The sequence below is a fragment of the Euphorbia lathyris genome, chromosome 8 (genome assembly GCF_963576675.1).
Source record: "Euphorbia lathyris chromosome 8, ddEupLath1.1, whole genome shotgun sequence".
Classification (NCBI taxonomy): domain Eukaryota; kingdom Viridiplantae; phylum Streptophyta; class Magnoliopsida; order Malpighiales; family Euphorbiaceae; genus Euphorbia; species Euphorbia lathyris.
The window spans coordinates 49,279,111-49,303,908 of record NC_088917.1 but is presented as its reverse complement, the minus strand read 5'-3'; the positions used below and the strand labels follow the sequence as shown (position 1 = coordinate 49,303,908).

General features: G+C 38.0%; 1 protein-coding gene across 5 annotated transcripts; it reads right to left on the bottom strand.

The window, feature by feature from the left end:
• Positions 1 to 7,811: 7,811 nt before the first annotated feature.
• LOC136203794 (ABC transporter G family member 32) lies at positions 7,812 to 24,547 on the bottom strand. Of its 5 annotated transcripts, none has more exons than XM_065995023.1 (25): positions 24,389 to 24,547; positions 24,004 to 24,289; positions 23,297 to 23,417; positions 23,088 to 23,176; positions 22,930 to 23,014; positions 22,569 to 22,728; positions 22,376 to 22,452; positions 14,982 to 15,035; positions 14,052 to 14,142; positions 13,632 to 13,933; positions 13,246 to 13,524; positions 12,115 to 12,431; positions 11,844 to 12,004; positions 11,667 to 11,770; positions 11,223 to 11,382; positions 10,991 to 11,113; positions 10,802 to 10,896; positions 10,374 to 10,706; positions 10,010 to 10,300; positions 9,642 to 9,725; positions 9,393 to 9,526; positions 9,072 to 9,299; positions 8,723 to 8,894; positions 8,372 to 8,626; positions 7,812 to 8,301 (listed from the first exon to the last, which is right to left on the bottom strand). In XM_065995023.1, exons 2-25 carry the CDS (start codon positions 24,276 to 24,278, stop codon positions 8,029 to 8,031), a joined length of 4,263 nt encoding a protein of 1,420 aa, XP_065851095.1. In that variant the 5' UTR covers positions 24,279 to 24,289; positions 24,389 to 24,547; the 3' UTR covers positions 7,812 to 8,028. The 5 variants fall into 5 exon arrangements, with proteins under 5 accessions (XP_065851095.1, XP_065851098.1, XP_065851097.1 ...); XM_065995026.1 differs by having other exon boundaries at positions 10,802 to 10,893; XM_065995025.1 differs by having other exon boundaries at positions 24,397 to 24,536.
• Positions 24,548 to 24,798: the final 251 nt, after the last annotated feature.

Here is a 24,798-nt window from a genome sequence, read left to right as displayed (position 1 = left end):
TAAAACAAAATAACCGGGATATGCGTAACAAATTTTTTGTATAGTTGTATTAATCTAACATGTAATTGTTACATTTTAATTAGATTAAATATATAAGATACATAACTGATAGAATTAAAATTGGATGAAAGTTAATTTGACAAGTTAATGTGATTAACCTAAATATTACATAAATATTTTATGTAATCAACCAATTAAATTTACTTAATTGAGTCTATGCATGTTTGGAGTTATGGACATATTTGGACCCTCTATTTAGTCTTTTGGTATTTTTGAAATAGGGCATGCGTGTCCTGCCTATCTACTATCTATTGTAATTTCTCCTCTCATCTAATTCCCTTCAAGTCAATTGAAGTTTTCTTTAGTAGTATAGAAATTAATATTGATGTAGTTTCGAGGCGCCATGGAGAAGACAGAGGACTTAAAGAGAAATATGTAATAGTTAGTATTTCCCTAGGTTTGGCCTTTTATTCCGTTTCTGGCTCAACGGAATAATTTAGATAATATGTCCATAACGCCAATGTATGTGTCTGATGTATGCTAAAGCAAATCAAGACTAGGTTAGATTATGAGACTTAAAATAAAAATCCCTCACTAATTAAAAGTTAAGTAAATAAGCAAGTTATTAAAATCGGTTGCCCCTCCCTAATATTATAATTCAGCCGGCAGTACTGGGGGCCTTTGGGTTGTTGAGTAAACTCAAGCTCGGGGTCTTATGGTAACACCTGAATTATCGAAAATCGTTTTTTCATGAATATGGGGTAATACTTAAATTAGTTTATGATAATTGGATGGGTAAGCTCATGTTGTCATAAACTAATGGGCAATATGGTTGGGATTAATATGAACAACATATTAGTTACTAATGTGCTTAGTAACCCAATAACCTAGGAATCACATTGTTGATGTGATTGATTGTATGAATCTACCTAACAAATGAGACTAGCTTGTTGAGTAAACTCAAGGTGAAATTTCAGGAGTTAGGATCCTAGCTCACTAAAGGATTCGTGAAATTCTTCGAATTAATATGGAGGGCTATTAATTTGGCAAAATAGTGGGAGCAATTTAAAATAAATTAAAGACCTATAATTTTAGATTGATACACGTTAAAGCAAATGAATAACATACGTTTACTCTTTCTCACTCTTAGGTTAAATTAAAACACTCCTAAAATCATGACCAAAACCAATCTGCAAAATATACTTACCGATAACAAGTTGAACGGTTCAAACTTCACCGACTGGTATCGCAACCTCAAAATTGTTTTGAAGTTCGATAAGATAGGGTATGTACTTGATACATCGATACCCCCTACCCCAGCTTGTGATGCTCCCATTGAAGAGATCAATGCTTACCGGAAGCATAAGGCTGATGATGATCACGCGGGATGCATCATACTTACATCGATGACACTGGAATTGAAAAGGCAACATGAGGAGATGGATGCTTATTCCATGGTCACGCACCTGAAAGAGTTGTTTGGGAATCAAACTCGGTGCGAACGCTACGAGATATCGAAGCAGTTATATCGATGCAGGATGCAGGAGGGCACATCTATAATGACACATTGTGTCAAGATGATTGGCCTTATTACCAAGTTTTCTAGTATTGGAGATGCGATGGATCATGAACAAAGTGTAGACTTACTTCTTCAATCCCTCCCCGAGAGTTATTCACAGTTCATCATGAACTACCAGGTGAATGGCTTGCAAACCTCTCTTGAAGAGCTTGCAAATATGCTCGAGACAGTCGAGCCCAATATAAAGGAAAACGAGGGAATACCGGCCCTTGCTATTGAGGATCAAAGAAGAGGAAAGGGAACCCTCCCAATCCTATCTATCCCAATAAGGGCAAAGGGGCCATGCTCACCAATGCAAAGGGGATGGAAGTGAAGAAGCCCAATGGAGAGTGCCACTTTTGTGGTAAAGATGGGCATTGGAGAAGGAATTGCAAGGAGTACCTAGCATCCCTCAAGAAGGGTAAAGACGGTGCTTCAACATCTGGTATGTTCTATATTGAAATAAATACAATTTCATAGTCTGAATCTTGGGTATTAGATACCGGATGTGGATCTCATATTTGTATGAATATGTAGGGACTAAAACGGACTAAGGAATTGAAGAAAGGAAGCATAAACTTGCGAGTAGGAAATGGAGCAAGAGTTGCCGCACTCGCCATTGGAGATTATGTTTTGAGTTTGCCCTCTGGGCTTGTAATAGAATTAAGGAACTGTTTGTATGTTCCATAAATGTCTAGAAATATTATTTCTATTAGCTGTCTTGTTGACGACGGCTTTAATATTTCAATAAAGAACAAACATTGCGAGTTTTATAAAGATGGGATTTTCTATTTTTCTGGAATATCACTAAATGGGATTTATGTGTTAGATGATAAAAATTTTGTATTCGCAATTGATACCAAAAGACATAAGCTAGATAATTCGACTTACTTGTGGCATTGTCGTTTAGGCCATATAAACAAAAGACGTATGCTTAAGCTACATCAAGATGGGCTTGTTTAAAAGGTAAAATGACAAAGACACCCTTTAGCAATAAAGGCGAGCGTGTATCAGACGCTCTAGGATTAATACATTCAGATGTATGCGGTCCTATGTCAGTCTAAGCAAGAGGAGGATTCAGATACTTCGTAAGCTTCATAGACGACCATACCAGATATGGTTATGTTTACTTGATGAAGCACAAGTCCGAAGCTTTTGAGAAATTCAAATGCTTCAAGAATGAAGTAGAAAATCAAATAGGAAAGAAAATAAAGATACTTCGATCCGATCGAGGTGGTGAATTTCTTTCAGATGATTTTCTGAATTATCTAACTGAATGTGGGATATGCTCACAATGGACACCTCCTTATACACCACAACACAATGGTGTATCCGAAAGGAGGAACCGTACCCTACTAGATATGGTACGATCTATGATGAGCATAGAATTACTTCCAAAGACATTTTGGGGCTATGCCTTAGAAACTGCCCTCTTCACCCTAAATCGAGTACCAACTAAATCCGCCAGTTCCACGCCATATGAACTGTTCATTGGTAGGAAACCTACTTTCTCATTTATGAGAATATGGGGTTGTTTAGCATTTGTAAAACGAATAGCATCAGATAAACTAGATTCAAAATCTGATAAATGTTTCTACATAGGATACCCTAAGGAAACTATGGGGTATTACTTCTATCATCCAGATGATCAGAAAGTAATAGTATCCAAGCACGCAACCTTCTTAGAGAAAGAGTTTCTCGAAGAAACAGAAAAGGGAAGCACGATTGAACTTGATGAAGTTCAAGAAGAAGAAACACCTGCTGAAACAACAGAGGCGGTTGAGGAACCCGAAGCAGTCCCATTATATGAGACTCAAGTGCCACCACCTACTCGTAGATCATAAAGAGTTCGTGAACTCCTAGTTAGATACGGTTTTCTAGTGGGAGATGATGATGAGGTTCACGTGTTAGACGACAAACCCGAAAACTACGAAGAGGCTCTCACCAGTCCAGATTCTAAAGCATGGCTTGAGGCCATAAATTATGAAATGGATTCCATGTACACTAACCAAGTGTGGACTTTGGTTGATCCACCCGAAGGGATAAAACCCATTGGGTGTAGGTGGATCTTCAAGAAAAAGACCGACATGGATGGAAAGGTTAGTACCTACAAAGCTAGGTTAGTAGCGAAAGGATATCGCCAGAAGCAAAGAATTGATTATGACGAAACTTTCTCTCCTGTAGCCATGTCCAAATCAATCAGAATAATGCTTGCTATTGTCGCTCACTATGATTACGAGATTTGGCAAATGGATGTGAAAACAGCTTTCCTGAACGGAAACCTGCTTGAGGATGTATATATGATGCAACCTGAAGGTTTCACATCAAAGGATGCAACCAAGGTTTGCAAACTTCAGAGATCCATTTATGGACTCAAGCAAGCATCTAGAAGCTGGAACAAGCGTTTTGACGAAACCATAAAACAGTTTGGTTTCGAACAAAATTGCGAAGAAGCTTGTATTTACAAGAAAGCAAGTGGGAGCTCAGTTGCATTTCTCATATTATATGTGGATGATATATTACTAATGGAAAATGACATAGCTCTACTACAGTCGGTGAAAGTATGGTTATCAGGTAACTTCTCCATGAAAGACCTTGGTGAAGCAGCTTATATACTTGGTATAAAGATCTACAGAGATAGATCAAGAAGACTGTTTGGTCTTTCACAGACTACATACATTGAAAAGGTGCTAAAGCGGTTTAGCATGCTTGAATCGAAACGAGGTAACTTGCGCATGGTACATGGGATAAAGTTAAGCAATCATCAATGTCCTAAAACTGAAGATGATAAGAAACGCATGGCTGTAATTCCATACGCCAGTGTAATATCGGTTCGATTATGTATTATGCTTTGCACTAGACCTGGCGTAGCATTCGCGTTAAGCATAACGAGTCGTTATCAAGGTCATCCGGGTGACGAGAATTGGAATACCGTCAAGAACATTCTTAAGTACTTGAGAATGACTAAAGATATGTTCCTAGTGTATGGAGAAGGGGATCTGAAAATAGAAGGATTTTTAGATGCCAGTCATCTCACGGATGAGAACGATTTTAGATGCCAATCAGGATACCTGTTTATCTTGAATGGGGGCACGGTCAATTGGAAGAGTTCCAAGCAGGGAAGCGTTGCTTTTTCTACGATCGAGTCAGAGTACATCGCTGCTGCTGAAGCGGCAAAGGAAGCCGTTTGGATTAAGAAGTTCATTACAGAACTTGGTGTGGTGCCTGACATTGTGAATCTCATTACTCTGTACTGTGATAACAATGGATCCATTTCACAAGCAAAGGAACCACGGTCTCATAATGCATCCAAACATTACCTTAAGCGATACCACCTTGTAAGAGAGATTGTTGCAAGAGGAGATGTGAGAATAGAAAGAGTACCTACAAAGGACAACTTTGCAGATCCGTTGACAAAGCCCTTAACCCAGAAAGTACATGATTGTCATCTAAGTTCTACTGGGATAAGTTGTAAAAACAATTGGCTTTAGTCCAAGTGGGAGTATGTTGGGGTTTAGTGTCCTATACACAATTGTTCCAGGATATAAACCTAATGTAAATGAATTGTTTATTTAAAGTGATTATAAAGTGTTCATACAAGCATGAAGTGAGACGAAACATTATAATAAACTAATAAACTTAAAGCCACGCCAAGTCAAGTGATATGTTTTGAATAGGGATTGACATAACACTGTTGAGACTTGCATGTGACAATGTTTTCTGTCGAGACAGAGAGCTGATCTCATAAGCTTCAGATATGCAGATATCTGGACAGTTACATGGATCCAATGAATGGAGTTCATTAGGATTAGGGGCCCGACTTGAGATAACAGGATGGGTAGATTTATCCTTGTAACTTGTTCATCTCATTGGTATTAATAGGTATAAGTAATCCTAAGACTCAAAGGAATGTTAATTAGTGATTCTAGATTATGGAATGTGATACTTTGATCCTGTTGTAACATGATCCATAACAGGGATGACTCTGGGGTGTGTACGGCAGACGTTGGGTATCACAGGAAGTAATTGCTGGATAGTTATACATTGGATTGAGTATTTGTAACTCCTGATAAATGGAAGATACGTCCAAGGATCGCTTGTGGAAGACTTAACTCTAAATCCTTGCAAGGTGATAACTTAAGACTTGAAATGCAGATTTCACTTAACCTATCTAATTGGAGTTAACTCGGTCTGTACAAGTAAAATGAACGTCTCGCTATATGTGACTTGACATTGCCCATAGTCATAAGATTCAGTTCAAGGATGTAGTTGACAAAGGATCGAATTATACTGTAACTAATACGGAAAGGTCAACGACAGAATCAACTTGTCTTCTTATAGCTCTAGGGGAATGTTTCAGATCTACCAATCACAGTTCATGCACTCATTCCGTTATACAAAGATTAAATATAATTCTGAGAAAATTAATTTAATAGTTGTATACGACTAGAAGCAATAAAAACCTAATGGGTCACACATAAGACTTGGAACCAAAAGAGGAATGGATGTTAATTAATAGATGGAAGCCCAATATAAAGCCCAAATAATAAAAAGGGGAAATACATGTATTATATATATACATGTGAGAATTAATTTATTTTAGTCAATTATGATTAGATTATAATTGTGGATAAATTAATTATGGAATAATTAAGTTAGAAGATTTAAAGTGATTAAATTGCTTCTAAATATTATTCTACCAAACAACCTAATATTATCTTTATTTTTTTAAATGAAAGATTGGGACGCGATTAAGAGATTAGACATCCCAACTAGGTTGGCACCCCTAACGCACTTAACCAACCCTGGATATTATTAATAAAAAAAAATTACAAAAGGGGGAGAAAATTAAAGGAAACGAATATAAGCAACATTAATATTATCTTTATATTTAGATATAACTTTAGATAATATTTATGAAGTTTTTATTTTAGAATAAAACTATAAAGAAGTTATCTAAAACTATAGATAATATTTATGAAGTTTTTATTTTAGAATAAAACTGTAAAGAAGTTATCTAAAACCATAGATAATATTTATGAAGTTTTATTTTAGAATAAAACTCAAAAGAAGTAACATAATTCTATCTAACTAAAGTTTGGATACAAGAGGCTATATATATTTCCCTTTACAGGTGTACTTGGTTAATCCCTAATAGAGAGAGAATTTCGACCAGTCTATTGTAGAGGAAGAAATTGCTCCGCTCGCTTCCATTCTATTGATTTCATCTCTTTCTCTCATCCTTGATCTTGTATTGATTAATTAGAGGCAATCTATCTTGATTGCTATTACTTGGTTGAGTTCTAATATCGTTTAATTTGTGTTTTGTTTTGTGCTCGTGAACTCGGATTAAGAGTTGAGGGCACTTCACTTGCAACGGTAGATGGTTCATCAAAAGGTATTTCCTTCTATCACTCTCTTTATATGAAATAACGATTAACAGATCTTGTTTTAAAGGAAATAGGTTAAAAAATTTATATTTCCGCTGCCAAACGTTTGCCTATTTTCCTTCACTTTAGCCAGTTCTTGGCCTTATGTTTTAGAGAGAATGGGAACATCTTTAATCTGATTACATCATCACCCTCGTTCCTGTTTGCTCGGAAGGTGTTGCATATGGTGATGAAGTCTTGAATGTGGGCATTTGGATCTTCATTTAGATATCCGCAAAACTGCACAGCTGTTTGCAACATCTGCATCATTGATGCTTTAATTTCAATAAGGTGGTTTCCTTCATTAGGTAAAACAATACAGGACGAATGGCCTTCAGTGGATGGTCTGGAATAATCTTTCATCCGCAACCTCTGATTGCCATTGTTGTTACCATTGTTGTTATTCCCCTCGTTATTTTCATCATGTCCCTCCTTATGGTTCTCTAGTCCTTCAGCTTCCGGTCTCGAAATTTCATTGTTCATCCTTGCAAGTCTAGCTTGCTCTTCTTCTTCTGTATGTTTTTTTCTATTTCAAGATCTACGGGCAGAATGGGAATACTTGTTCTTCGCATAAACAGCTAGGCAGAATGAAACCAACGATACTGAACGAACGTGTGATTTACAGGTTGCAAGTTAAGCATACAAATTCTTACGACTTAATCTATCAATCCCTAACAACGGGGCCAAAAACTTATATATGGACTCTAGCAAGTGTACTAGGTCAGTTGTAGTTGGATAAAGCCAAGTGTCATTTCCACAGGGATTGAGTCTTAAGTTTTAGAATAGTTACAAACGAGGCCTAGTACAAGATAAAGGAAAGGACAAATTAAAACAACAATATCCTATTAACATCAGCGCTTATAAAACATATCATAATATATATCCTATAAAAATTAATTATACAGCAGTTACAATGTGTAAACTATATTAATAAATGTTTACACTTGCAAAAATGGTTGGCTAATACAAATTTTGATTATTATGAGAAACTTGGGAAATAATGGGGGGGTTATAACTTATATATGGAAGAAATCCAGAATTTCATCTCCTTTGGAAGTTGAAAGATTTAATTGCAAAAGCGAAAATGAGTGCAAAGAAGACACTAAAGCCAACCACCATAGCACCAGCCACAGCTAAAAAATCATGCCTGTAACCAAGCACTTCCTCTAGTACTCGCTTCACAGGCAGCAATCGACCCCCATCTGATAGCTTCATTAGTCTATTATCATCACCATATTGCGAAGTTATCAGCCCATATAGAGTCCAAGCTATAGGATTTGCCCAGTAATACCATCTCCACCATATGGGGATTCTCTGTCAAATTTAAATGTTAGCTTTTCCCCACCTTTTATAATTGCAACAATTTACTAACTTCATTTATTACCTTGTGAGGAATCATAAACCCACTGAAAAGGTTCCACAGCATATAAAATGGAGCCGAAACTATGGATGCCACATTGTGATTTGGTGTGATGGCAGTGGTCATCATTCCATAAAAGGTGAAGTATAACATTGTAAAATACATAAAGAATATGTACCAAATAAATTTCACAGCACTCCACTCAAACGAAGCCATGGAGTAGAAAATTGAACAGTAAATAATTGTCTGTCCAAATACGTATGGGAACTCGATAACAACCTGCATAAGGAAATTAAACACCTCATTTCTGGATGTTCATCTAACATTCAACTAGGCAGTAGCAGATATGGAAGATGGAAACAAAGTTTAGTTAACCTGAGCCAATGCAAATGGTAGAGCTGAGTACATTCCTGCCACTCTTTCTCGATATGAAACAAATCTTTCAATAGAAACAACAGGTTGAACAGCAGACGCATTGGTAATTCCAATAAACAGGACTGCTGCATACATGGATCCCATGGCATTTGATAGTTCTTGCTCATTCTCCCTGCACAACCAAGCAAATAAACTCAAATAACACAGACTAAAAAAATGTGAACCATTCCAAATTTACCCCTATTTATACTGTCTGTTACACATGGTTAACAATGTTAAACCATGCATGAGAAATTGATTAAGTGGTAAATGTGAAACACAAGAGAGATTATAGACTCGTTCAGAGAACCTTTTGGATCCAAATTTCCAACATATTGTTCCAAGCATTAATGATATCACTACAGTGTAGAAGAATCGAACTGCAGTATATTGTGGGTTTCGCCAGTAAGATAGATTTTGCTTCCAAAGACACGCTAAAAACTGCTCCAAAAATGACTGAGAATACTTGGTTGGAAAGTTCAACTCTTTTGCATCACTACTTGGCTTGCCTAGACGTTCAACCAACTCTCTATTCCGTCTGAAACAATAGCAGATAGCAAAATTAGATAGGAAAGGAAAACAATAGCATGGAGGAAAACCAACAGAAAATATCTCCAAAACTTGAACATACTGAAATAGAGTAGATCTTTGATAAATTTCAGCAAAGTCTACACCCAGACGGTTCTCTTCAGAAGAACAAGTAACCTCAAGCATCCAGGCAGCAGGATTATATCCCGCCTTGATTTTTGGCACCCCTTCAACTGCCTACAAAATATATACATGTACAGAGCATTTAGGCGATTGAACATGATGCAAAATTGGAATTAGTTCCAGAATTAGCCATAGGCACACCATCAAATATGAAAATACAAAATCTCACCTCAAAATACTTGATGAGCTCACAAGACCTGGGGCCAAGTGGCCCAGCATAAATTAGCTGTCCTCCACGCTTCATAAACAAAAGCTGTGATAACAATTGATACGAGTATCAAAGAAAAATCCATAAAATTTTAAAAGGAATAACATAAATGGAAGTTCCTCCAGATTAGCTGGAGCAGACACATCATCCACCTTGAGTAACATATTCACCATCTGTAAGTATGATATCAGGACATAACAGAAGATTAATGTAGCCTATTTTTTAGTATATTTTTTTTTTTTCTGGCACTAGATATTTCAGAAAAAAATAAAAATAAAAATCCCAGCTTCAGATGGTATTGTATTGCATGAAAATAAAGAAACGTATACCTCATCAAAGGATTCAAAAATGTCTATGCTGGGCTGGTGGATTGTGCAGACAATTGTCCTTCCAGTGTTCACAATATTCCTCACAGTCCTCATCACAATGGCTGCAGCCCGTGCATCCAATCCTGAAGTTGGCTCATCCATGAATACTATTGATGGATTAGCAACCAGTTCGACCGCAATAGTTAATCTTTTTCTCTGTTCTGTTGACAATCCATCCAGTCCTGGTAGACCAATCAATGCCCCACCTAAAGGAGTAAGCTCCACAAGTTCCATCACTTCCTCAACAAATGCCTAAAAATACAAACTTTCATGAAGTCAGTATATGTGCAAGCCACAGTAAAGAGAAGCTGATATTCAAGATTACATGTTGTGTTTTCATGTCAACTTCTGATGGTAACCGGAGCCATGCAGAGAAAAGGAGTGATTCAAGAACAGTCAAACAAGGAGAATGAATATCGTTTTGTTCACAGTAACCAGAAATTCTTGCAAAAGTTTCTTGCTTTTTGGGATAACCAGATATATTTATGCTCCCTTCTATGACCCCTCCAGTTTTCCTGCCAGCTAAAACATCCATGAGGGTGGTCTTTCCAGCACCACTTACTCCAACAAGTGCAGTAAGGACACTTGGTCTAAACGCTCCTGTAACATTAACCAACAACTGAAGTTTGTCTTCGACCACCCCTTGTTGCTTCAGCTCCTGAAAATATAGTAGAATAATATATATTAATTTGTATTTGGAAAATATTTCCCAAAACTATCATTCAGACCAAAAAAGAAGGCATGCCATCTCACCACAGGTACATCTACAAAGTAATTGATATTGCTGAAAGACATGGAAAGTGGTTGAAATGGGAGAACCATCCCTTTCTGCTTGAAGTATTTTCCTGCTTAAGATTGTTAAAAGCTCACACTATTGCTGCACTATATATGTGCTTATAATGAAAAGAAAGGAATAGGAAGTAGTGAATGTAGTTCCCAAACCATTTAATGAGCCTGAATGCTTCAAATACTCCCTCAGTTCAATAATAACAGTTTCAGCCTTCCTTCTTTGTTCTCTCTCTTGAAGCTCTTCCTTGGACACAACTGCTTGTTTCCTTTCCCAAGCTGCAGAATAATAAATTTCTTGTTTTATTTGGGATTACTTGTTTTTTTGGTGAAATGATTTGGCACAAGTTTAGAATTAGGAAACTTAATAGCTGAATCAATGGCTTACGATTCAAGTTAGCAAGGAAGACTGCAAAGAGGATATTGAACAAAACTGTATATCCAAACAAAGCACCAAGCCCAATCCAATACCAATAACTCTCTGGAAACAAACTGCGTGCTCTTAAGACTGCCTCACCTATTGAAAAGCTACTGTCATTTCCAACTCTCTACGAAAGGAAGAGGAAGAAAGGGGAGTAAGTTTCTAATGGAAGTATCATGAGGCAAACAAATAAGATTAGCATACAATATTTAAGCAATAGATGCTAAACCAAACAGGGTATGTTTAGCTCCAGGGCCACAAGCATAAAAGCCATGTCACAAGGTGTAAATAGTTTTATAAGAAATGCATCCAGCAGCAAAAAAAAATGACAGTACTCGCAACTTATGCTGTCAGACATATTTGAGGTCTTTATACTGAAAAATCTGAAAGAAAATCAAATAGATTGACAACCTTATTCCAAGAATGGCCAAGAAACTCATTCACTGAAGCTGCATTTTGGGCATACATCAATGGAGAAACCCAGAAACCCCATATCCACCATCTTGGAATATACTCTGTTATGGCAAGTTATATAATATTAATATAAGATGCAAAAATAAACAAAAAAGTTCAAAAACTTCAGTTTACCTCTTGAAATTATGTATCCTCCAAGAGCCATAACAACCAACATAGCAAAAGATCCGAAGGTGTTGGAAACTATCATATTGCGGCCCAACGATCCAATGACACGGAATAGAGCTATAGACATTTGGTGCAGAAAGAAATATAACAAGAATTGCCGAAAAAATCTGCAGAAAAAATAATCATAATTCAAATATATTGGAAACTGATCTATGCATTGGAGAATCAAGGGAAAGTCCAAAGTCAATATTGATTTTCATGTTACTTCGTACTTTACCTTGTTACATTAGGATCATATCCAATCCCGTAATATGTAACTACTACCCAGAGACCTGACTCCATGAGTGAAGTTGGTATGCTTAGGAGCCAAGCAGGAAGTGTATAGGCCCAGCTTGGGTATAAGTGCAAATCTCTATGCTTGTAAAGCACAGGAAGCTTTGCCACCAACATCGAAACCTCAGTAAATCCATTGAAAAGAATAATGACCATGGAAAAGTAAAGGGCCCCAACATATAGCCCTCCATCATAAATTGTGGTATGGTGCATTGTGGTCCGAAAGAATACACTCATTGTGATCAAGGCAACAATAAAAAGCTGCAAACAGTTAATGATACTTGAATTTAAACAGAGAAGGAGAGAGAGAGAGAGAGAGAGAGAGAGAGAGAGAGAGGGAAATGAATGTAACCAAGAGGAAAAGTTAACTTCTAAAAAATTGCTAGAATTTGCATATCAATCTGACCCTAAAGTGATCAAGTACCAGCTTTCCACAAAGGAAGTCATCAACTCATCTTTTATTGTAACATCCTGGTCCAATACCATGTAGATATTGTCCGCTCTGGTCCAATTCCAACACATTGGGCCTCACGGCTTTAAAACGCGTCTGCATGTATTGGATTCACATCTTACTAATAAGCCCCAATCACTCCCTCTCCATTTCCGATGTGGGATTCAGTTCATTCCTGCCCCCATCGCCATCCCTTAGGGCCGCTCCTTGCTCAGGCCTTCTTACCCCGGCGCCACCCACTCCGGACCGGGTCGTTACAGGCCCACCAGCTTCCGTCTGGTTCGTCCCCGAACCACACATCGTACGTGGAGAGTCGGCTCTGATACCAATTGTAACATCCCAGTCCAATACCATGTAGATATTGTCCGCTCTGGCCCAATTCCAACACATTGGGCCTCACGGCTTTAAAACGCGTCTGCATGTATTGGATTCACATCTTACTAATAAGCCCCAATCACTCCCTCTCCATTTCCGATGTGGGATTCAGTTCATTCCTGCCCCCATCGCCATCCCTTAGGGCCGCTCCTTGCGCTTACCCCGGCGCCACCCACTCCGGACCGGGTCGTTACATTTATCCTTTAAAAAGAAAATTTTGAATTCTAAAAGACAAGTCAATATTGTTACCTGAATGAATTTGAAAACATAGATGAAAGAATTGCGTTTCATCAGTAGCTTCTGCCATTTAAAGCTGATCTTAATGAGTTCATGCCGCTTCATACCATAGCGAAAAGTCGACAATGCAGCTGGATGATTGTAACGTTTATCAAAAGGAATTTCCAGCTCCTCGTACAAACTTTTACCAATTTGATATGAACGGAAAGCTTCTACAAATCTCCCTGGAGTTATGTACCGGTAAGGCCGGTTAACGGACCAATACTGCTCTTGATCCTTCTTTGACGTAACCTATAAGAAAACAAGTTACAACACAACTGCTAATTGAGCAACTATTCAAATTGCAATGAGTTAATCAAGAAAATATTAAAATTCAAATCCTATCCTCAAAGACTTACTTCTTGCAAGAAATCTGCAACATTCTTTCTTTCTGGACAGCGAAATCCCACAAAGGAGAAGAAATCCAGAACACTATCACGGGGTCCCTGGTATACAATCTGCCCCTCACATAAAAGTATAACATCATCAAATAACTCATAAGTTTCTGGTGCAGGTTGCAGCAAAGAGATTATAGCAGTCCCATCAAGGGCGCAAGTTGAATGCCTAAGATATTTGATGATCTGATGAGTGGTTGAGCTATCAAGCCCATTTGAGATTTCATCCATGAACAGTACTCTAGCTGGGCCAACTAGTAATTCACCTGAAAATTGGAAAGATGTTAAGCATTTTGGCTGACGATAAAAAAAAATACACAGAAAATGCCACATGCTTATCATGCATGAAAAAAAAAATATTTAAGGAATACAGCCAATATACACCTGTTGTAAGGCGCTTCTTCTGCCCCCCTGAGATCCCTTTGAGCATTTCATCACCCACTAATGTGTCAGCGCATATGTCCAATCCTAAAATCTTTGTCAAATATATTTTAGTACTTTATAAACCGTATGCATGAAACCAAGGTATTAATATTGAGATCATAATAATCTGAACATAACCAGAATATTTATAGAAGACAAAAAAATTTACAATATCAATTCCCTTGCCAACCCACCTGTTCAAATGGTTCATCTTCAATGGATCAATCTCAATATCAGTTTAATGTTTACACTATTAACAAAGGTTCAAGTCTTCAACAAGCAATTCTCTATAACCTAATGACTTAATATAATCTAAACAGAATGAAAACACTTTGGTGCAACCTACAATTGTTCAAAACATTTAGATTTTGTTAAATAGTTCCAAGACCGTATTTTTATTCCAGATCACCTGGCATTCCTTACGGTTTAAGCATATATCTGAAAGCCTGAATTATTATTCTTCAGAACCAAAAGTTATAGTAAAGTTTCATGCTCCAGTAAATTTTTGTTCTGATCTTTTTGGAATGCCAAGAACATGATAGGGGGAACTTTAATAGGTCTAAATCAATGACAGAAGAACTTCCTTCTTACAAAATATTGTAAGTTTTTCGGACTGAATGCTCTTTTAAGAAGTGTTTACCAGAAAGATGAATGAAATTCTTTCATGATGATAAAATTAATATAACATATATTGGGCCATAAGTAGAATGGCATGGAGAACATAATAGAACTTGCATCAACTTAGCATGCAAGGATTACAAATACAACTCGAATTTTACACTCGTTAAGCTTATCAATTCTCAATCAAAATGTAGGCAAGTTAATTTCAAAGCAAACTCTGCAGTAAGCTTATTGTTAAAAAAAAAAATATACTCAACGTATAAAGAATACCTTCATGATGTACTCCACCACCAGACTTGTCTCCTGTCCACCCAATGCCATTGACTGGAAGATAGAAAATTACAGTAATGATCAAATCTTCTCAGTAACAAATCTCGGGAAGAGAAAGAAATCCCACTCTAGTTGCTGTTAACTAACACTAATTTCTAGAAAGAGATTGGTAACTCTCTCTAGAATTATCCAGCTTCATAACAACTGCGTCTCTTGTAGAATTTCTTAGCTTGTACGGTAGGTTAACTATTGCCCATAAATATGGTCTATTTCTTTTTTGTTGTTTGTGTAAATAAGGATCTGGAACGAATTACGAAAAACAGAAGTGCGAGATTGAAACAAGAGTGCATGCAATAGCAGAGTCATGTAGTTTGAAGGACACATCATGCTATTCGCGTTTTATCTGTTAAACAAGAGACCTTATGAAAACTAACTTACTTTATTGATCGATTAGTTTCAGCTTAAATAGATAAGCTTACAAAGCAAACAAACTAGTCCTGGATTCTAGCCTAGAAAAACTGAAGTTAAACAAACTCACTACTGGCCACTATTTCCACGTGATACCAGTAGCTAACAAATAGGAAGACTCAAACAGACTAACAAATTGAACCTAATGAACTTAATTAACAATAATATGGTAACAATTCCTCTCCTAAACTAAATCATAGACTTAGTTTATTTCAGTGATGTCACAGACTCCGAGTTTCTTCCTGCATTCCTGAAAAGCTTCCAATTTGAGTGGCTTTGTGAAGACATCTGCTACTTGATGTCTGGTGCCACAGAATTTCAGTTGAAGTATTCCATCATTCACTAAGTCACGCAAGAAATGGAAACGCACCTCAATATGCTTGCTCCTTCCGTGCAATACTGGATTCTTGGATAATTTAATTGTTGAGCTATTGTCACAATAAATCACTGGAGTTTTGTTGCTGTTGTAGCCAAGCTTCTCAAGTATCCTCTGCATCCAAATCATCTGGCATGAGCAGGCTGTTGCAGCTACGAACTCCGCTTCAGTTGTACTTAAAGTAACAATTGGCTGCTTCTTAGATGCCCAGGCTACAGCAGCATCACTCAAGAGGAAAGCATAGCCTGACGTGCTTTTTCTGTCTTCTATGCAGCCAGCATAGTCACTGTCTGTGAAGCCTACTATCTCCTTGTTGCCTTCCCTTTTATAAAGAATCCCATAGTTGATTGTTCCTTGTACGTAACGTAGGATCCTTTTTGCTGCCAAGAAATGAAGCTCAGTGGGACAGGACATATATCTGCTAATCAAGCTTACTGCAAGCATTACATCTGGCCTTGTGGTGGTTAGGTACATCATGCTGCCTACTAATTGCTTATAGAGTGAGCCATCGATTTTTACTCCATCAGTATCCTTGTGGATTTTGAAGCCTGGCACCATTGGATTGCATACTGGATTGCATTCATTCATTCCAAACCTTTGTAGTACTTCCTTAATGTATTTTCTCTGATTGATAAACACACCACTCTCAGATTGTATTACCTCTATTCCAAGGAAGTACTTCATTTCTCCTAAGTCGGACATCTCGAACTCCCTCATCATGGACTGTTTGAACTCATCAAGCATTGCCTTATCACTGCCTGCATAAATCAGATCATCCACATAAAGACTTACAATTAGTCTTTCACCTTGCTCACTGATCTTTGTGAACAGTGTCTGTTCACTTCCATCTTTTTCAAAACCCATAGTTGTGAAGTAGGACTCGATTCGGCTGAACCAAGCCCTTGGAGCCTGCTTAAGCCCATATAAAGCTTTATTCAGTTTGTACACCTTATGTGTGGCATTCTTCACCTCATATCCTCTTGGTTGCTCAACATATACCTCTTCAGATAAATTTCCTTGCAAAAAGGCCGATTTAACATCGAGTTGGTAAACAGTCCAACTTCTTTGAGCAGCCAATGCTAACATCATTCTCACTGTATCCATGCGTGCTACTGGGGCATATACTTCTTCATAATCAACTCCATACTTTTGAGCATACCCCTTCGCCACTAACCGAGCTTTATACTTTTGAATTTCTCCAAGTTGGTTAAGCTTGGTTTTGTAAACCCACTTAACACCTATGCTCTGAGCTCCCTTGGGTAAGACAGTAAGTTCCCATGTATCATTCTTCTGGATGCTGCTGATTTCCTCATCCATTGCTTGCCTCCACGGTTTACTGGTAATGGCTTCCTCGAAGCTCATTGGATCAGTATTGGTAACCACAGAAAGAGCATACAGGCTGGTGGCTTGCTGCTCATCTGCATTTGTATCTTCTTCACCACTCACATAATCTGTCATCCACAGTGGTGCTCTTCTATTTCTGTTTCCTCGTGCTCTTGGTTGTTCAATGGCATCTTCAGGAGCTAGTGAAGATTGTGTTGTGCCAGTGGAAGGGGAGACACTGATAAGCATTGGTGAGGCAGAAATTGGTGAGATAGAAGTAGGCTCCATTTCTTCTCCTGCATTCTCTTGAGAGTTCTCTGCATTCTCAGCATCTTGGTGTGCAGTTGCACTGTTTTCCCATTCTAAGTCTAGCTCAAGCAGTTCAGTATAATCCTTATCCCAATCCCATTGCTTGTCTTCTTCAAAGACCACGTCTCTGCTAACTATGATTCTTTTGCTCACTGCATCATATAACTTGTACCCCTTTGATTCTTCACTCATGCCAAAGAGAATACACTTCCTGCTCTTATCTTCTAATTTAGTTCTTCTAGCATCTGGAATGTGTACATGGGCTAAGCAACCAAATACCCTGAAGTGTTCAACAGAGGGCTTAAACCCACTCCATGCTTCCTCAGGAGTTTTGTCTTTGAGAGATGAAGTGGGACTTCTATTAAGCACATAGAGTGCCCAATTCACTGCTTCTGGCCAGAAATTCTTAGGTATGTTCTTCTCAATCAGCAAGCTACGCACCATGTTCATCACGGTTCTGTTCTTTCGTTCTGCAACGCCATTTTGCTGGGGTGTGAAGGCTGTCGTCAGCTGCCTCTTGATGCCATTATCTCTACAAAAATCATTGAACTCACCTGATGTAAATTCACCTCCTCTATCTGTTCTCAAGCATTGTATAAGAAGACCAGACTCCTTTTCTACCCTGCTTTTGAATTGCTTGAAAACAACAAATGCATCTGACTTGTAAACCAGAAAATATGCCCATGCTTTTCTACTAAAGTCATCTATAAAACATAATAAGTACCTCTTCTGCCCATTTGATTGAGGAGTTATGGGACCGCAAATGTCTGCATGGATGACTTGAAGCTTCTCAGATGCTCTCCATGTGGCTTGCTTGGGAATGATTTCTCGATGTTGCTTTCCTTTTAAGCACACATTACATATCGACGGACACTTTGTGATCAATGGAAGACCTCTCACCATTTCCTTTTTCTGCAGATCCATAAGCCCTGTATAGCCAAGATGTCCAAATCTACGGTGCCATAGATGTGCTTGATCTTCAGTGTCGGCTTGCAAGCAGTTCTCCTGGGAGTCTTGCTTTGAGCTTGTTTCCGCAAATAAGACAAACATCCTATTAGTTGTCATTGAACTCTGAATGATCAAACCCTTAGTGTCATGATAGATGCGACACAGGTTATCTTTCATTAGAACAGCTAGACCACGTTCTTGAAGTTGCCCAACACTAAGAAGATTGTTCTTTAAATCTGGAACAAAGAAAACATCTCTTACAATGTGAGTGACTCCATCAAACACTAGTCGTACACTTCCTTTGCCTTCAACACGAATGGTGGTGTGATCGCCAAGTCGAACATTCTTTTGAAATCCCTTTATCAATTCACTGAACAAGGAAGGATCCCCACACATGTGATTGCTGCACCCGGAGTCAAGAAACCAAACATCTCTTCTGTGCAGTCCATGAGCCTCCACTTGTCCCATTAGCAACATCTCTTCTGTTTCATCCAACTCTACAAAATTAGCTTGTTTGGGCATACTTGGGCATTCGTACTGGTAATGACCAAGTTCATGACAACGATAGCACTCAATTGTGGCTTTGTTGAAGCTAGAGCGAGTCCTTCCTCTACCTCGCCCTCCTCGATAGTTTCCTCTTCCCCGACCTCTGCCGCCGGAGTTCTCAGGTTGAGTCACCGTGAGAGCATGCTCCTCAGTGATCTCTCTTTTAAACTTCTGTTCGTGGACCAGAAGTGAGCTCAGTAGAGCATCAACAGAAAGTGTATCAATATCCTTCGCTTCTTCGATACAACACACAATATAGTTCCATTTATCCATCAGAGTTCGTAGAATCTTTTCTACAATCTTGCATCAGCCATGTCCTCTCCATAATTGCGCATTTCATTTGCAATTATCATCACCCGACCGAAGTAGTCGGTGATTGATTCTCCTTGCTTCATGGACAAAATCTCAAAATCTCGTCGGAGACGATTGAGTTGCGCCCTTTGCACTCGAGCGTTCCCTTGGCACCTTATTTTCATAGAATCCCATAACTGCTTGGATGTATCCTTCTGTTGAATGGTCTTGAGAATGGTTTTGTCCAAAGATTGGAACAAATAATTCTTAGCCTTCAAGTCCTTGAGCTGCAGTTCTTCCACTGCCTTCTTTTGTGCCGGCGTAAGCACCTCGCCTTCAGCAGGTAACTTGTACCCTGTTTCCACGGCAACCCAATACTCTTTGGATCTGAGAAGGTTCTCCATGATCAAACTCCAATGATCATAATCCCCATCATATTTGGGAATTGAGGGCTGTGAGAAATTTCCACCATTGTTGTCTGACATTTTCACAGCCTTCTCTCTGCTCACAATCTCTCCTCCTCAAACCCACCCTTGAGTGTTTGTGATTGTTGGTTTTGGCTCTGATACCAAATGTTAAACAAGAGACCTTATGAAAACCAACTTACTTTATTGATCGATTAGTTTCAGCTTAAATAGATAAGCTTACAAAGCAAACAAACTAGTCCTGGATTCTAGCCTAGAAAAACTGAAGTTAAACAAACTCACTACTGGCCACTATTTCCACGTGATACCAGTAGCTAACAAATAGGAAGACTCAAACAGACTAACAAATTGAACCTAATGAACTTAATTAACAATAATATGGTAACATTATCTGCACCTTCTAGTTGTATTGAATGAAATGAAACAATGTGGTCTCATTAAGAGGCAAATGGAGATGTTAAATTCTTTCATAATTGATTAATCCTTTCCTGTGTTCTAATTTGGCACATGAGTAGCTAGTACTGCTTTACTCAAGCTGCTGATCCGTACTCTGTTTCTGCTCAATAAAGCAGTTCTTTGAGGCTTGGTCTCGGTTAACTGACAAACATAAAGTTTTTCCAGAATAACTACTTCTAAGTTAGAAGTAATAAAAATGATAGTGGAAGGTCTACATGCTTGGTTTCCTGTCTCTGGAGGTTTTTTTAGTTTTAGGAGGTTGTCTGCAGAGGTGTGGGCATGCCACTCATAGGTAAGTATATGTTTGAGCACATGAAGCATGCAACACACTGCGGGAGACTTGAGCATAGCTTCATGTTCAGAAATTCAATTTATGTCAGTCGCACAGAACATACATATACAAACATGGAAGCAATTTCTGGAAAATTTCCGAAGTTGATTGTGCATGCAAATTGGTAGATGTAATGAAGAAATTATGACCTGTATATCTAGGATTCAATAATGCAGTTTAAGGATGGTCCAATCAAACATAAAACTGAAGAAAGAATCTGGGTAACTAATAAGAAATTTTGGCGAAACAAATTGTTGGAGTTTCACTTAAGAACAAGGAAAAGAGAAGAGGTGTCATTAGATGATATTCTAAACCATCAACAATGAAAAACGTGAAAATGACAACAAAAATGAAAAATTGGGAAGACAAAGAGCATAAACTTACAATTTAGTGGTGCTCATTGCTCAACAATAAAAGTGAAGAAGATGGATGGTGGACTTTTGACAAACCAAGATGATGCTTCAACATAAAATTAGGACACTAAATGTATAATTTCAGGTTTAGGAAGAAGTCAATCGAAAGGGACTACAAACTCAGGCATATGATAGTGAGAAATAACGGGGCTTAGTAGCATCCTTTGCTTTGTCAGAAATATTGAAGTATCTGAAGAAAGCATAGTGAATAGCACAAATATAACACTAGAAATTCCACTAGATGGGGAAATTGACTTCAAAGCTGGAAGCTTCTTTCAAAATCAACCCAAACCAAGTTCGCATATCAACAAGAAATTGGAGGAAGAAAAAAGAAAGCATGTATATCATTAATGTCACTTGTTGAAGCATGGATTGCAAAGAAGTCAGAGAACAAGTTGCTAGGAAAAGTAGGGGTGCAATTGAAGAGGCGTTATATAATCTAAAAGCAAATAGAGGGTTTAGGGTTTAGGGGGTCTCCGTTGTCAAGTAATGGCAGACTAGATAATGGAGAAGCTAAACAACAACAGCATGTTCAAAAATCAGCTTGCGGAGATAAATGATAGTGTTAACTTGGCAATGGCCATGGGCTTAGAAAATCCTATGATTGATCTTGGACTGCCTGAAAGAAAATCTAAGCATCACAGCAAGAGACAATAAGGGAAAAAGTGGAATTCCAAGTCTGCTTGGATGGGGTTAGAGGAGGTTCATTAAAGGGAGGTTATTTTCCTAACCCTGCTTGGGAAGGAGTTTAAATGGAGGTTATAATTCTAACCTTGCTTGGCTAGGAGTTTAAGTTTAAATGAAGGTTAAATGAGGGTTAAATGGAGGTTCAAAAACCTTGAAATAACCTCAATTTCAGTCCCACCAAATTGGTGGGATCTGGAGGTTCTATAAATAATCTCCCCTCCCCTCCCTTCCCTTCCCTTCCCTTCCCCTTCCCTCCCCTTCCCTCCCCTCCCCTCCCCTCCCTTTAATGAACCTTGTGAAACCTTCATCCAAGCAGGAAGCGATGGTTAGGGGGAAAAAAAGAGAGCTAAAACTAATGCAGGTGAGAGGGGGAGTAAGTAACGTAATGCCAGTGAAAATGTGTGGTCATGCATGACTAGAATGCAAGCATTTTGTGGAGACGTGTAATATTAAGAGTGTTAGTTACAATGAATTATAAGGAATTAAAGATCAATTTGGCCCCCGTGTAGAGGTTAAGTTTAGCCCAAATTGAAATTTAGGTTTCAATTCAATCATGAAGTTGCGATATTTGACAAATTAGTCTAAATATAATCAATTTCAATATCTAAAACTTTGTGATATTTGAGCTAATTTGTCAAATATTGTAACTTCAAGGCTGACTTGATACCTAAAATTTGATTTTGGGCTAAATTGAACTTGTCTGCCAACTTTAGAGGCCAAACTTACCCTTAATTCGAATTATAACTTAAGGCTTTAAGTAAGTTAAGGTTTTGTTGTATTATTGCCAATTTATTTACTCAAGAATTTACATATGGAAGTACCTTCATGAAAATATCAAGATCTTCATCAGGTTTTATACCAGCTATCTTCTCCCTTCTTGCAAGTTCCAAAAGCATATCTGGCACAAACGTTTTCTAATCAGTATCTAGGTAAATACATACTTAGCCTTAAGCTAATCTCAGGCTTCAATCACACCGAAGAAATAAGAAAAATAATATCTATTTCTATGCTCACCGTTTTTGAACCCAACACCTTGACAGCATCCTGCCAACTCTAGAGTTTCTCGTACAGTCATCTCTGCCACATGCCAATCCTGCTGACTGACATAAGCCGATGTTCTTGGAGCAACAAACTCGTTTAAACTGTGTCCATTGTATGTAATTTTTCCTGACATCTTTAAGGTAAATGAAGAAAAAATTATTAAGAAAACAAGTAAATGTTTAATCAGGCAACGAAATAGTGGGACGATCTGGCATTGACTTATCCGTAGTTCTCATATTCACCCATTGTACTAGGAAACAGATCGTCCTGTATGGTCTGTACCAGAACTGTACGGACACATATGGTACTGGGAAGAGGAACAAAACCCTGGTACCTGCAAATTACTTCCAAGACGTCCCGCAAGTGCCAATAGCAGGGTTGTCTTTCCAGAGCTCGGAGGACCCATCAGCAATGTCAATCTAAAGCATATAATTGCATTTTAGACTAGAAAGTGTGCAACTTAGAAAACAGCAATGCAAACTCATAATGTACCTTGAAGGTCTAATAATCCCAGAAATATTATCTAAAATTGTTAGTTTGCTCCTGTTTCCTTGGTAAATGCGCAACTGCCTTAAAAATGCCTTCGCAGAAATGACGAAATGAGATTGAAAAATCCAAATTGTTCTCATACAACTCTAAAAAACAAACTGAACTGTTGGAAGTGCATTCTGTAGAAATTGTAGGAATGGTAGTGATTCTACCTCAGTCATGTTGAAAATGAAGTTGGGAATTGTTGGAAGTGCCCTACTACCGACATGTACAAAAGATTCAACTGTCAGATTCTGGAATCGAACTTCAATCTTCGGAAATTCCAAGTCTACTCTGTGAACAAGACCAAGGAAAAGCTTTTAAAAAATCGGACCAAAAAGCTCGTTTTTTTTATTTTTTATTTTTTTTTTCATAATAAGCCCATTAAATTTCTGAAGCGAGTACCGAATAATTTTCAGTTCCCAGGAGTACAGAAAACTGACCGATTAAACTAATTACAGTAATTAAGCTCAATAGTTCTACTTTGCCCGTCCACAAACTCAAATCTTAATTTGTTTTTTTATTAATAAAGTACCTGGGGCACATTATTCATTATTTTGTTAGTTCATCTAATTATAGAACTATTACCTCCTTAGTCAACAGAATTCACCAACTGATGAAATATGGCAAGTCAGAGAAATGAAAAGTAGAAGTAAACGGGTTCCAAAAAAATTCCAACTTCCAAACTCTAACAATCGTATCAACCCACGAAAAGAAGAAAAAACTCATAGTTATTACAAAATTACCTCTTGAATTCTAAGGAAGTGCAGAATGCATAGTTTGAGCTTATCACTAAAAATAATTTTGAATTTAAACACCTTAAGAAACAAGATGAGTTAAATTAAAATCTCATAAAGAATTTTAGCAAACAGAAAATTACGCTTGGAAACGGTTCTTCATCCGCTGGAAGAAGCGGTCGGGATCATCATCGACAGAATTCACGAGGCGGTCCAGCAAAAGCTTCTGTTCCTGGGCTTGAAGCTCGCTTACATCGATCTCTTTACGATCTCCAACAACGTTCTTAAAAATACCTCTACGTACTCGGTCGTAAGTAGGCAGGCGCTCCAGAGCGGCCCATCGGAGAGCTTCCTCGTCCTCTCCATCCTCCCTAAAGGACGACGTTCTTGCGAACGCATTCTCCACGGAGTTCCACATTTTGCGTAGATCTGACGGGAAGGAAAGAGAGATATGAAAGGCATAAACATAACACAGCGAAAGAGTAAAAGCAAAACAACTACTTAATATAAACTAATTTGTCTGCTTACTAAATTACTTGCTGTTCATTAAAATGGTAGTTGAGCTCTCATTAATGGCGTTTTTGTTTGCCTCTATCTCTCTAGGGAAGTCTTTTTCTTTCTTTGCTGTTGATTTTCTCTCTCTACAAAGCTTCGGGTGTAATTGCTTTTATAGTCTTTGTCTCTCTTCTGCTATTGCATACGTTACACAAAAGGCTCATCAATAGCCGCGGGAAAGACAATATCGGCGGGTGTTCTTACACTACTGATACTTGTGCGAGTAAGATGTTCTTTCCACTCGCTTTACCAGCCGAATATGTATTTCAGATCAAACCTGTACTGTACGCGGGTTATCTGAGACTGAGATGCGCGCGTTGATTATGATCATTTTGAATTTTAAATTTAAAAAACTAAAACGGTTAGGAGTAGGCAAAATAGAT

Coding starts and splice junctions, on each gene's coding strand:
- LOC136203794 (XM_065995023.1), bottom strand. CDS start 24,278: ATGTGGAACTCCGTGGAGAATGCGTTCGCAAGAACGTCGTCCTTTAGG. Junction 23,015..23,087: donor GGGATTATTAGACCTTCAAG/GTACATTATGAG, acceptor TATATGCTTTAG/ATTGACATTGCTGATGGGTC. Junction 10,707..10,801: donor ACTTTGTAGATGTACCTGTG/GTGAGATGGCAT, acceptor CTATATTTTCAG/GAGCTGAAGCAACAAGGGGT.